This window comes from Manis javanica, chromosome 3, assembly GCF_040802235.1.
Source record: "Manis javanica isolate MJ-LG chromosome 3, MJ_LKY, whole genome shotgun sequence".
Lineage (NCBI taxonomy): Eukaryota > Metazoa > Chordata > Mammalia > Pholidota > Manidae > Manis > Manis javanica.
This window is the reverse complement of record NC_133158.1, coordinates 34,624,819-34,638,900: the sequence shown is the minus strand read 5'-3', so window position 1 is coordinate 34,638,900 and position 14,082 is coordinate 34,624,819. Positions and strand designations below refer to the sequence as shown.

The following is a 14,082-nucleotide window of genomic DNA, read 5'->3' as shown; positions in this document are numbered from 1 at the left end:
CAGTCTCACCAAATCCAGAGTGAACTTCCTGGGGCTGAAATTCGCCTTTGGCAAGAAAAGATGCCCTAACAGAAACAAGGAAATAATGTGGAAGATTTTTCTTTGTCCCTAACTGGTGAAAGCAGCCAAGTGTCACCATTATTTGCATGCACTCAGGTGTTGTTAAACCCTACTCTTTTTACGCTGTTTGAAACTACACAGAATAGCCGCCAAATTAGTGTCACCTGCAGCCCAAACCACACAACCAGATTGCTCCTACCCCCACCCACAACAACGATCATAGCTCTTTCCGGAAGCTGCCTTGGGAACTTACTGCTAGCTCCTTGGGCTAGCAGAGTTTGAGTGAAGCTTAGGTGCATCCTTACCTACATTTAGGCTGAACTTATAACTAGCCCATCTGATTACCTAACATGGATCACGCCAGGAGCTTTATCTGCTATTTAGTTGAAAACTCACAAAGTACTATTACATTTCACCTGCAAGGTAGTATTATGTATCACAGACGAGGTTCAAAGGGGCAAAATCATCTATCCAAAATAATCTACCCAACTGCACTGAACTACTAAAAGGTGGAACTATACCAAGCTGGTGCCCAGGTGACGTGTTTAGCTACAAGAAATGCCCCAGGCAGGTGGCATGTCCATCAGATTAAAACATTTAATCTTTGGACTGCTGCATATTCAGAATACATTCCCTCTGACTATAATAACTCCCTTTCACAGCCATTTCCTGAAATATTACCCCTCTTAAAACTCGCTGACCAAACATAACATCCTAGTCTGTCCGTCTTCTGCAGACACAAAATAACTACAGTGCCTTTTCCCAGTTTGCCCTTTGCATCTGCCAGGCGGCTGGACTTTAACCTATGGGCAACAGGGCACAGAAAAGAGGCAGCGCAGGGGAGGTCATGGTCAGGTTGTGCCCCGGAGGAACCGCTCAGAGCGCATCACTCCTCGCGTGGAGGGCAAGGCGCAGCGACATCGGAGAGGACCGCGACAGCGGCACAACCGCCTGCCTCCCTTGGGCGCCATAACGTCGTCTCCTCAGCGCAGAGGGGCACGGATCAGCCTCCGCACCCACCACCTCCAGGAGCCGGCCTCGCCGTTCCCCGCACCCGGGCCTGCCTCCTGTCCTCTTTCACCATCTCCCCCTAAATAAGCCCGGCTCGGCCTCGCCCTCACCTGCCGCCTTCTCCTCACGCCGGGCCGTGCTCTTGTCCTTGGCCTTCCGGCTGCGCAGTATGCGTCCCCGCGGCTCCCTGCCGGCCGCGCGATTCCGAGCCATCCTGCCCAGGTCTCGCAAAGGGACGCCCTGGTCCCGGGAAACACCTCCCCACGGGACGCTCCGCCTCAAGCGCTGGGGCAGGGGTGGTTGGGGGCACGGTCACGCCCCTTCTGTACAAACCTTGCCTTCTTCCCCAGGTGAAGCTCCGCCCCTACCCCAAACAACCAATGCAAACTGCAGGAAGAAAGTGCAAAACAGATTTTTTTCAACTTCCGGTGATTTGCGGAGGCGGGAGAGGCTCGCGTGCTATCGCGAGAGACGGGAAAGAGCGGAGGGTTTGAAACATGGCGGACGACGTAGACCAGGTAAGTGTCTTCTGAGGAGCTCGCTGTAGAGTGGCTTCGCCATTCGTGGCCCGGCTGTGCTCGGCTTTGCGTGCCAGGCTGCTTTCCCCAAGCTCCTGGGAAGGAGGCCTGTCGTGCCGCCTCTTTCTGGGTCATCTCGGCGCTAATCTGCCCCTTGGTAACCGCGTCCCCGCCGAATTTTATCTCAGGCCCTCAGATCTTTTGCTGTTCGAAGCCCGCCTGAAAACTAGTTACTCCTCAAGCATGTCACTTCTTTTCTCTGCAGTCTCCCCCTTAGCTGTAGAATGGGGATAATTATCCCTGCCTGCTTCACGGAGCTGCCGAGATTCTGGCAGCGTGATAGTAAAGTTGAGTCAGTACCATTACCGAGCGCAGCGGGTACTCCTCGTTGAGCGTAACGCGGTGAGCATCAGCCCTGGGCGGCGATGCAGAAGAACTGTGGTTGGTGTGACGGAAGCAAGCCAGGAGCTAGCATACAGAATCACTGATGGCCCTACGGGCCGTCTCTCCCACCCTTCCCTAAATGTTCTACCTCAGATATCTTCGTGGATCAGGCCACAGCTTGTGAGCTTTCCGCTAAAATCTCACCTCGTCACAGAAGACTTCTCTGGCCACTTATGTAAAATAAACCTCAACTCAGTCTGCCTTAGTTTTCTTCGTAGCGTGTTATTTGTTCATATTAAGTATGTGCTTTGTTTAATGTCTGTTCCCCACCCCCACCAGAATGTGAGTTCCTTAAGTGCAGGCATTTTGTTTTGTTAGCTGCCCTGTCCTAGGGGTTTAGAAGTGCTAGAAACACTCAAGAAGTGCTTACTGAGTGACTGAAACCGGATGACCAGGGAGGCGTCTTTGAAGAGGGCACTACTGGGCGAAATGGGTGGGCAGTAGGCTTCCCACTGAGGCTAAAGGCGCAGTAGGACTTTGCCATATGTATATTCTTACAGTGTTGTAATTTTTTATATGACTGTCCCTGCTAAAATGCGTTCCTTGTGGGCAGGGACTGATTTCTCTATCCCTGTAGTCTAGTGGTTAGCTGGTCCTTAACAAACACCTATTTGACCTGGGGACCAGTTGAGGTTAGGATCCTCCCCACCCCCTTGCAGACACAAAATAACTACAGTGCCTTTTCCCTGTTCTTGAGCTTTCCACTAAAATCTCATCTCATCACAGAGGACTTCTCTGGCCATTTAGGTAAAAATAAAGCTCCCACCCACAGCTCTTTATAAAGTTGTAGAGCCTATTTAACATTCATTCACCTTCAGCCGCATATACTCACTGAAGAAGCACTTCTTAAATAATCTTACCAAGTCTCCTGGCTTCAACCATCCTTTCCATAAGGATGACCCCAAGTCATACTAGCCCTGATCTGAGACCTGTGTTTCCAACAGTAATAACAAGAACCATTTATAAAGTACTTTGTTTCCCAGGTACTATTCTTAAATACATTAATTAAATACATTAGATCATTTAATCCTCACAAGAATCATGAAGGGAAGGTTGTGGCTTTCTCCTTAGAGATGCTGTGATTTTTAATGTCGGTCCTTAAGTGTCAGAGTCAAGAATTGAAACCACACTACCTGACTCCAAATCCAGTGCTTTCAACCAGTGTTCTATGCTGCCTGCCAAATATATTCAGTTTATCGGCCAACTGGCATCCTAAACTCAACCTGCCTTGTACCGAACTCATAATCTTCCCTCTAACCTTCAAATATGCTTAGCTTTCTGATGAGTATGGGGCAGTCATTAAATGAATGTTTTTCCAATTACTAAATGGTATTTGAGGTAAGGCTAAAGCCCTGAGAGTGACTCCTTGTCGGCCAGGTGGTTTGGAGTTTGAGGAAACACAATACAGTCAGGATTATTTTGTTGTATAACTCCTTCCTGTGCATCTTATGTTTCAGCCTTCATTTATGTATCACTCATTTATGTACCGGGCACCGTTCTAAGCCTTCATATGTGTCATTTAAGCCTCACAACAACAGTATTAGGTAGGCACAATTGCTATCCACCATTTTACAAATTAGGAGACTGAGGCATACAGGGATTAAGTAATTTGCCCACAGTCACACAGCATAGCAATGATTTGAACACTACACTCTCTTGTTCTGTATTACTAAGCCTGTTTCTTTTACTAGCAACAAACTACCAACACTGTAGAAGAGCCCCTGGATCTCATCAGGCTCAGCCTGGATGAGCGAATTTATGTGAAAATGAGAAATGACAGGGAGCTTCGAGGCAGATTACATGTAAGTAAATTTATTAAATTACCTTGAAATGAGGTTCTTTTATTGTCATCCCTCCCTACCCCCACCCTCTTGAAAAACTATCCACTGTGGAAGAGTATTTTGAATGTAGGTAAGTGGGAGGTGGAAAGTCACCCATACTTCTACAAGCCCACTACAGCTGCATTTTATTCATATTCTTAACATTTTTTTTTCTCAACAGAAATTTGTTTATTAACATTTTCATTTCTTTGATTTTCTTTCCCTTCTGTTTCTTTGTAAATAATGTTTATTTGTCCTCCATCCTTACTTAATATTCTTTAAAATACTGGCATATACTTGAGTTTTTGTTTTCTTGTGAAAAAAACTAAATAGCACAGCAATACAAGGAGTAAAAGGTGAAATCCCATTTCTTCTGGTGGTAACCCCTGTTAAAAATAGGATACATGTAGTCTTCCAGATCTTTTATGTATTTGCACATGTTATATTCATAATACACATTTTATACATATTTCTTTGTACATATCTTTGTGCAAGTATTTCTATAGGATTGGTTCTTTGAGTTTGTACCATTTATTCATAAAGTATACTGACGCTTTTGTTTCTTCTTGAAAATTTGTTGTTTTCTTGAGTGTGTTGTTATTACTGCCCCTCTACTTTAAAATGGCATGTATTTATTGAGCATTAATTATATGCCAAATATAGTTACTCTCATTTAATCTTTATAACAGCCCTATGAGGATGCATACTCATTGTCTGTGTTTTGCAGTTGAAAAAGCTCAGGCTCAGAAAGGTGAAATTATTTGCTTAAGGTAACATCAACAGTAAGGGGAGGGCCAGGAAATGAACCTAGGCAGTCTGACTTCAGCCCCTCTTATAAGTACTATGATTCTACCTTCCATAAAACAAAGGCAAAGAGCCTCCTGTGCTTGGAAAGGAAGTGGGGACCTAGGGAGTCAGTAGTCTTTTAATATACAGCTAGCCTTAAGGGAAGAGGGAACCCCAGGAAATGGAATAGTGGAAACTTTGCCAAGAAAAATAGAATTGAGCTTAATCACATGGGCCTGTGGAAATGGAGAGATACGCAGGATTTGTTGCCTTAACTCCTATAGGCTTCTTTATTAGTTTCCTGCATAGGTTTGATTGTCTTTATACTGAATGGCCCCCACCTTTTTGTTTTCTGACCCTCCAGTATAGATTTTTGCTATCCTTAGTGTGCCCTGCCTGGTAGTTCCCCCCACTTGGCTGTTTGGCTACTTTTGATATGAGCTGGTGAACCATTTGACACTTTTTAGAAGTAAGCATACATAGGTTCTGAACAGGACCCCACCCAGAGGGTTACCTTCTGGTAAAATGCATGAGCCTTGGAGCTTGGATTGAGGCCATCCCTGAGTATCTGAGTTGCAACATTTATTGACTTACCTGTAGGTACCAAACACAGTAAGTTCTGGCTGGGTTATAAATGGGCAGATGGTTGCTCCTTAATTTACCTTGTGTTTAGTTTGGGATAGCGTGGGTTGAATGAGAGTGTCTTGTGCCTTTAGGAACTACAGTGCCATCACCTTCACAGTTAAAGCAAAGAATATTATGTCCTTTATCTTTCTTGTCATGCTGTTACAGATGGAATTGAAAGAAGGCTACTGAAAAGTGATGCATATGCTGTTTTTCATAATTATTATAATTGATGTGACTGCCTTGGATAACAGGGTGGATAACACTTTAAGAAATTTCAAGTTACTTTGAGTAAATTTATTTTTGACCATTAAAAAGTTTAGTATTTGTATCAGGTCCACTAAATTGTCATTGGAAATGATTTGGGAAGAAATAGTATGTTACTAATAGAGCAGGGTCATTTCTTATATACATGTAAAAGTTTGTAAGTATTGTATTACTTACAATTGAGCTGTTTGTATTTTGTAAACCCTGTTCATGATTTCCTAATTTGATTATTGAACTTTGTGGTCCCTCACCCTCCCACTTCAGGCTTATGATCAACATTTAAATATGATATTGGGTGATGTGGAAGAAACTGTGACTACTATAGAAATTGATGAAGAAACATATGAAGAGATATATAAAGTAAGTCATGCAGTTCTATTCATTACTTTTAAAATACCAATTTTTCTCAGCATTCAACAGCTTACCACTTATTTATGGAAAGCCTGTCACGCTTTGGTATCTACTCATGAACTCAGTATAGTGTAGCAATTAAAGACCTGGTTACTACTCTGCTGGTTTGGCCACTTTCTTTCTGGGGTACTTTGGGCAAGGGAATTAATTTTGCAGACTTAATTTTCTCGCTGGTAAATAGGAATAGTACCACTTACCTCATAGGTTTGTCAAGATTCAATGAGGTGACTGTGTAGGATGCTAATTTGTGCTGGTATATGACAGTAATACTGGATAATGTTGCTTTGATGTGAATTACTCAATACTTAATAGAAACTAAAACTGAGAAATTTAAAATATATTTATTAACTCACTAAAAATAACCTATTACATGTTAACATAAGTAACATTTTTATGAACAATAACTATTTTCTAAAATAAAATATTTAGTGAAAAGTGTCTTTGTTTACATTTTTGCAAATCTCTTTAATGCCTGGCTTAAGTGTTGACATCTAGATTCTCGCATCTTTTTTTCTGTGTTTATTTGATGTGGGTATGTTATTGTTGAAGAAATCTGACCCCACACAGACGGATAATTAAAAAAGGAAGTAGTATTTTTTCTGGCTACTTGCCTTTGGTGCTACCCCCAAACTCAGCAAGTGGTAGTTCTTAAAGGTTGGTTGCACTGTGGAATCCGAAGCCATATCAGTGAACTTTTCATACTTTGGTTATATGCAGATTCACTGGTCTACGTTGTGTTTCAAATGGATCTTTTACACGTGGATGATTTGTAACAAGCCCTAGTCATTTGGAAAATACTAGTTCACTGAGTTATGCAGATCTTCCAAATGTTGGCACATTTCATTGTTCAATATAAAAAAAGAACATCACATTCATTATGTCTTTTAAGTATAGTCTCTGACCCTTGTCGAGCATAGTGGTTTAAAATGTGGGATCAGATTTCAGGGCTGCCTGAATTCAAATCTTGACTCCCTTATTTACTGGCTGTATAACTGTACCAAATTACCCAACTTGCCTATAAGGAAGTTTCCTTGTCTGTCAAGTGGGACTGGTAATAGGACCCACTCTATACGGATATTGAGGTTACATGAAAAGCCTGCAGATTAGTAACAAATGGTGTTCAAATGTTAGTCTTTGTTGGTTTTTGTGGTTCTTCTTTATGCTGGCCTTCCTCCACTCTTCAACCACTCCTGACTCCTTTCCCAGTTTTCTTTATTCCTCCCTTAGAACATGGGCTTTTTTTTTTTAATCTGCTTCTCCCCTCTCTCCCCCACCAGATGTCATTCAGTGACTATTGTGTATTGTAAGCTGTGAGTCTATATAACAGTAATCAGTACAGCATTAAAGTTTGCACTCCTAACAGATCTGGGTTCAGATCCTGGCTGCTGGTGATTAGTCAGTTATGTGACCTTGGGTGAATTATAGAAACTCACTAAGCTTCAGGGACCTCCTCTGGTAAAATGCCAGTAACTTTGCCTGCTCCCCAGGATGTATTGAATAACACAGGTGGCATGTGGCAATTGGTGGTCATTATGATTATGGATAAATCTGTCTCTCTAGTTTTTTCCTTTTCTGAGCCTCACTCTCATTTCCAACATTCTTACTGAAAATATTTCCACTTCAGATGTTATCTCAAACTCGATATATCTAAAACTAAATTTCTGGTGTTCTTTGCCTTCAAAATGAGGTCATTCTTAGTTCCCTGATTCTGTTCATAATTTTCTCAGTTATTTAGACCAAAATCTCAGAATTTTCTTGTACTTCTCCCTTTCACTAACGCTGATAAGTAACTAATTCAGTTGATTGTTCCTTCACTTTGATATATGTTCCATTGCTTTTCATTCCCATTGCCATGACCCTAGCTCAGGCACTTCTCTTCATGTCCACCTCCATTCCAGCCCATGCATGACTGACTGCCAAAGCAATTGTCCTCAAACACTTCTGTCATTTGCCGCAGTCATGCTTAGAGACATTTAAGGCTTTCTGTGGTCTATAGAGCAAAGCAGAAATTCAGGCTAGGTTAAGGCCCCCTACAGTGTGCCCTCTGTAGTCCTGCTTTTGTGTCTTTTCCCATAATATTTCCCCTAGGTGGAATGTTCTCCCTTACCTCTTTCTTAAAAAGCATGTTTCAAGAACCAGCTCAGCCCTAATTCTTCTGTGATGCTTTCTCTGACCAACTTGACTTCATTTTCTTCCTTTGGTTGTTTCTTCCTTTGGGTGAATCTTCTAAATCTTGTCACCGCTTAGTTGACCCTAACCTTACTCACTTTTTCTTTTGTATATTCCTTTTCATCTTACAAGCTACTTGATGACAGAGACCAGGACATGTTTCATTCTCTTCCCGATAGTGCCTTGTTAGCTGTAGGCAGTAAGTATATGCTCAGCTTGAGAGAGGATAGAGGAGAGGGGAGGGAGTAGAGATAGTAATGAAATACAGATCCTCCTTGACTTATGATGGGTTATGTCCCAATAAACCTTTGCTAAATTGAGAATATCATAAGTCAAAAATGCATTTAATACACCTAATTTACCAAACATCATAGCTTAGCCTGGCCTACCTTAAACATGCTCAGAACATTTCCATTAGCTTACAGTTGAGAAAATGATCTTAACACAAAACATATTTTGTAAAATGTTAAATATCTCATGTAATATATTGAATACTGGGCTGAAAGTGAAAAATTGGTTGTGTGGGTACAGAAAGGCGGTAAGGGTATTGGTTGTTCACCATTGTGTTCATGTGGCTGACTGGAAGCTGTGGCTCTCTGCTGCTGCCCAGCATCACTAAGAGAGCATCATACAGCATATCGCTAGCCCAGAAAAAAAACAAAAATTCAAAATTCCAAGTATGGTTTCTACTTATTACATATTATTTTTACACTATCATAAAGTTGAAAAATGCTGTTGGTCCTTTCTATGTCAGGGACCATCTTTTAGTCTTATTAGAGAGGTAAGTGAGGTACGTACTATCAGTTAAGTTTTAAAATGAACTGGGAGATGGAAACAACATGATTAGGTGAAAAGTCAACATTCTGAGAATTCATTTTAATCCAGTTTCAACTTACAATATATAATTTGCTAATCAGTTTTATCAGGCTGTTAATACTTTGCCTTTTTATTGATCTTTTTGAGGATGTCAGTAGGTCTTCTTTCCAAGCTTTGACAGAATTATAGTTTATAATAGCACATAAGTCAGTTAGTCTCTCTATCTGCTTCCACAACTGAAAAATGAGGAAACATACACACAAATTTAATTTGAAGGGAATATTTTGTCATGGAACAAAAAAAAAAAGTAGAGAAAAAATATTTACTTATCCAGGAAGACAATAGAGAGAGGGAAAAGGAAACTAATATGTGTTGAATAACTGCTGTGTGCCCCAAACTTGCATATTTTATCTTATTTAATCTCCTCGTAACACTGAGGTCAGTGGTACTCATTTTCTAGCTGAGGAAAGCAAGTTCAATTAGGGAGAAATATAGTAGGAATTTCATTCCCAGGCTGAACCGGTTTCAAAGCCTGCAGGGTTTTTTTTCACTGTGTCAGGGCCCAGGGCTCAGAGTACTTGGTGATGGAATTGGTAGACATTGAAATCCTGAAGTTAGGGTAGCACTGAGTTCTGGATAGCTTAGCAACCACCAATCTAACATGGATAGACCAAATCATACAAATCTTCAGAACCTGGCCCTTGGTCCCTGCCGCTGTGGGCTTTAAAATCTTATTTGGAAATTGCCCAATACATAGAAAAATGGCAGGTACTTTGAATGTGAACAGTAAGGCAAAATATCTTGGTATATAGTAGATCTGAGAAAGTGTACTGTCATAACATGAACTTACTCTAATAGTAAGTAAGTGGAAATGGGAGAGGTTAGAGAACTAACCTTTGCCAAATGCCTGTCATGTGTCAAGCACTGTGCTATCCATTTTATAAGCATCATGTTTAATTCTAACAGCCAAAGTGAAATAGGCCTGGGTTAAAGCTAATCTGCATCGCTATCGCTAAGAAGTGTATAGTATACAGCATTTCCCAAACTAATATAACCATAGTACTTTTTGTCTTTAGAGTACATATTGCCACATAACAAATTACCTTAAAACTTAGTGGCTTGAAAGCACATACATTTATTAGCTCACGGTTTCTGTGGTCATTGTCCAAGCACAGCTTATGTGGGGCCTCTGCTTCAGGGTCTCCCACAAGGCTGCGCAAGGGCAGGGATCTCAACTGAAGGCTCATTTGGGAAAGGATCTTCCTTCAGGCTCACTTACGTGGTTGTTGGCAGGATTCAGTGCCTCAGTTCCTTGCCACAGCTCTTCTACCCACCTGCCAGTTTGCTTCATCAAACACAGCAAGGAAGTTGGCTGGCAAGATGGAAGTAACTGTCTTATGTAACCTAATCATGAGAGTGACATCCCATTACCTTTGCAGTATTCTGTTGGTCAGAAGCAAGGTACAAGTTTCACCCAGACGGAGAGAATTACACAAAGCCATGAATACCAGGAGGCAGGGATCACTAGGGCCGTCAATAGAATCTGCTTACCTTGGAAAATGCTGCTCATTTTCTCATATGTTCATTTCTGTTCACTGCATCTTCAGAAAACCTTAATTGAATCATTGGAGAATCATTATGGGTGAAATAGATCATATGAAGGGAAGGGACTTTTTTGTTCAGAAAATACGACCAATTGAGTAAATACCAGTTGTTTTGAAGAGCACAGATTCTTCACTAAACTTATCATTCTAGAACTAGATGCCTTTTGCAACTTGAGGGAAACCAGAAGAAAGTACTGTTTCATAACAGCAGACAGTAGACATAAATGATACTTGTTTCTCTGAGAAATTCTCAGTGTGTACCTTAAACCAGGAGTATTGACATCACCCTTGAGCTTGATAGAAATGCAAATTCATGAGCCACACCCTGACCTGAATGAGAATTTCTGGGCATGGAGCCTAGGAAACAGTTTTAACAAGCTATTAAACAGGTAATTCCTACATGCTTTAAAATTTGAGAACCACTGTCCTGAGGCAGTATCATCTAGGGAAGAGTTAGGTAAATTCATGAATGACAGATAAGTATACTGAATTTAGTGTTAGGGGTTCTCCTTTTATGTTAGTTCTGTTACAGGTTGAGTTCTCCTTTGTTCCTGTCCCTGCCAAAAGAATTGAAAGGCAGAGACACAATAGCAAAGCTAAGCAGAAGTTTTCTTTGAATACACTCCAAGTGGGCCATAGTCAAGGTAGACAGAGGCCCCCATCTTTTAGGGGAGGGTCTATCATGTCCAAGACAGGGGGTGCCTCTTGATTGACATGATGAGGTCGTTTGATTAACAGTTTTAGTTATACACCCATTTCTCTTGGTGTGCATGTCTTTTCCCAAATGCACAAAGAAAAACCCGGGCCGGTGGTGGGTTGGAGGAGAAAAACCACAATTTTACTTCAATGAAATTAGGAGGTGTGGTTTGGGCGGTTCTTAATTTTGTTAAGTTGAGCCTGTGCTGTGATCTGGTTCGTATCAGTTTGGCCTGGTCCCCATGGGCGGAAGTCTCTCTGTGCAAAACCGTTGTTGTCTAACCGGGTAGTTTTTTCCTTGAACCTTGTCTTCCCCTTCCCTGGCTTCTCATGTCTATCTTTCTACCTAACAGTCTGAGTACCCAAGAAGGTCATAAAACATAGTGTTTATGTCTTAAAAAATGTTATGAAAACACAGTTATTAAAAAATATTTTCAATCTGGCCAAGAGGCAGTTAGTTCTGTCAGATCTACATGTATACATTTTTGTAGCTAAAAAGGCTGAATTAATTGCCATTGCCCCTCCCACATCCACTTTAGCAGGGCAGGGACAGGTTGTTCGCCATAAAGACAACTTTCAGAAGAATGGCAACATACAACAGTTATTGGTCCTTAACCGTGGTGCATCCCCTGGGGAGGCAGTAATGTTCCCAGTCCTGGTAGTTGAAGAAATCCCTTGGTTAGGTCAAGTATGTCTCATGCAGTATTTGAAACACTTATATTTTAAATTTTGGTTTTTGTTTATCTGGATTTAAAATTAAATGGGTGACCTGTATTTTTATTGGGTAAATCTGGCAACCTCAAAGGCTTTTTAAGCCAGGCTATGGTTTCTTTATAATGCAATTTCTTTAAAAAGTTAGGACTTCATATGTGTCTGATCTGTTTACTTTCAGTCAATTCTGTGGACTGCTAACCTCAGTCAAACTTCTTTCCTGGATATAGCTTGTACATATCTTTATTTCTTTAGTTCCAAACATATTCCTCTCCCTCAAATTAATTCAAACTACCTTGAGGCCATTTGCTGAAGTAAGTGTGGGTGGAAAGCAAGTCCCTTAAACTAATCTTTGCCTCAGGACTGATTTTGTTTAACTGAGAAGTTTTACTGGGCTTTGTTCCTAAAAACTTTTTCTTGCTTACTGTATACAGTTTGGACTCTCAAAACAGTTTGCTTTTCTAACCCTGCCAATCCTATGTAATCTCTGCTAGAAAACCTGCTAGTTCTTGCCTGAGCTCATCTCTTTGTTATATTGCTGAAACATCAGGTTAACTGAAATTCCTACTAACATTTGGCATTTTCTAACCACTTCACCTAGAACCTGTAGGTTTGGGGGGTACTTGAACTATTTTCCAAGCCATTGCAGGCAACAGTTTTGCCTTTGTTTTTGCCAAGGCATAGAGGATTTCCAGCATTCCATATTTGTTTCATTACTGCATCAGGCTTGACCCTAGGCTAATGCCCCAAAGTATCCATCTTACTCCATATATGTGAATGCAGTAGTACATAGAAACAACATGTACTGGCTCTGCAGAACAGAATTTTCCCATCCACATAACAGTCCTGAGTGGGTCAGCACAATAGCTTTCTTTCAGGTGCTCAGACCAGGGACTCAGGCTTCCTCTGTTTTGTGGCTCTGCCATCCCCATGCTTCTCCATTATCTGAATCCATCCAGTGGTGGAGGCAAGACCACAGAAGGACATTTATGGGAGGTTTGTGGGTAGGTCAGTCACTTGTGTTCCTTTTCCACTGGTTAGAACCCAGTCCCGTGGCTGTATCTGGTTGCAAGGGAGCATGAGGAATGTAGTCTATTTATGTGCTAGGAAGAGGTGGAGAATGGATTTTGGTAGAAAGCTTCAGGCTCTGCCCCAATTGTTGATATCCAGGAAAAGTAAACAGCTAATAGATTGGTTCTTTGGGCTACAAAGGTAAGTAACCAGGGTTTTTGAATCAGTTTGTGTGATGGTGAAATCTGTGTTTGGTTTTGTTTTCAAATTTCTCTCTTAAAAAATAAATACTACATTTGTATAAATGTGTTCTGTTTTTTTTTTTTTCCTCTTCCAGTCTACAAAACGGAATATTCCGATGCTCTTTGTCCGGGGAGATGGTGTTGTACTAGTTGCCCCTCCATTGAGAGTTGGCTGAAACAAAGAATTTGCCCTGTGTGGAATATAGGACACTTTGTATGATTGCCTCTTTAAATGTAGAAGATATTCAAAAAGAGAAACCTTCATAAATTTTGATATTAAGAAATGACCAAGGATTCCTCCACTCCTGAAAGGAGTTGATTTGCATATATCTCACAAATTCTAAAGATAAATGGTATTTTTATTTTTCTCCAACCCTTTCAATAAATGTGATCAACAAGATGCAGAACTCTTTCAGGAGTTGATTTGTTCTGTTGTTTTTCCAGACAATTTCTGTTTCTTTTTTTCTTTAAATTAAATGTGATGTTTCCTTTTTAATTTTTTTTTAATGCAGTCTCCTGTCTTGTGAATTATTTAAGCACACATCTTACATCCACTTCATTTGTACACATTTATAGTGAATCTACAATGTTTTGAGGCACCAGGTTGAGTACTGGGAACTATGGTTTTGTCAATATGCTTCCTTCCCTTGAGTCTTCTGGGGAAGCAGGTGTTTAAACCAACAGTGAGGACAGTGAGATTAGTGCTGATAGAGTAAAGCATACGAACACAGAGAAGGACACCCAGACAGAACGGGGTGGGTGTGCGGGTGAGTGTGGTGATGGCGATAGGTCACTGTAAACATTAGCGTTGAGGTGAAAGATGAAGCAGGATTTCTGTTACTTCTCTCTTGCCTGATTCATTTCTGAGGTCAGGCTTCAGTGATTATATAAT

The 14,082-nt window shown here is 41.1% G+C and overlaps 2 protein-coding genes across 3 annotated transcripts in view; one reads left to right on the top strand and one right to left on the bottom strand.

The window, feature by feature from the left end:
• Positions 1-1,428, bottom strand: part of XPC (XPC complex subunit, DNA damage recognition and repair factor) — a 58,248-nt gene extending 56,820 nt beyond the window's left edge. For both annotated transcript variants that reach the window (XM_037023948.2, XM_037023949.2), the window contains exon 1: positions 1,182-1,428. In XM_037023948.2, the coding sequence (XP_036879843.1) occupies positions 1,182-1,284 (103 nt within the window). In that variant the 5' untranslated portion in view covers positions 1,285-1,428. The remainder of the gene's footprint in view (positions 1-1,181) is intronic.
• A 19-nt stretch (positions 1,429-1,447) lies between these two features.
• Positions 1,448-13,590, top strand: LSM3 (LSM3 homolog, U6 small nuclear RNA and mRNA degradation associated). The gene is made up of 4 exons (XM_037023951.2): positions 1,448-1,589; positions 3,725-3,835; positions 5,795-5,890; positions 13,286-13,590. Exons 1-4 carry the CDS (start codon positions 1,569-1,571, stop codon positions 13,364-13,366), a joined length of 309 nt encoding a protein of 102 aa, XP_036879846.1. The 5' UTR covers positions 1,448-1,568; the 3' UTR covers positions 13,367-13,590.
• The last annotated feature ends 492 nt before the right edge of the window (positions 13,591-14,082 follow it).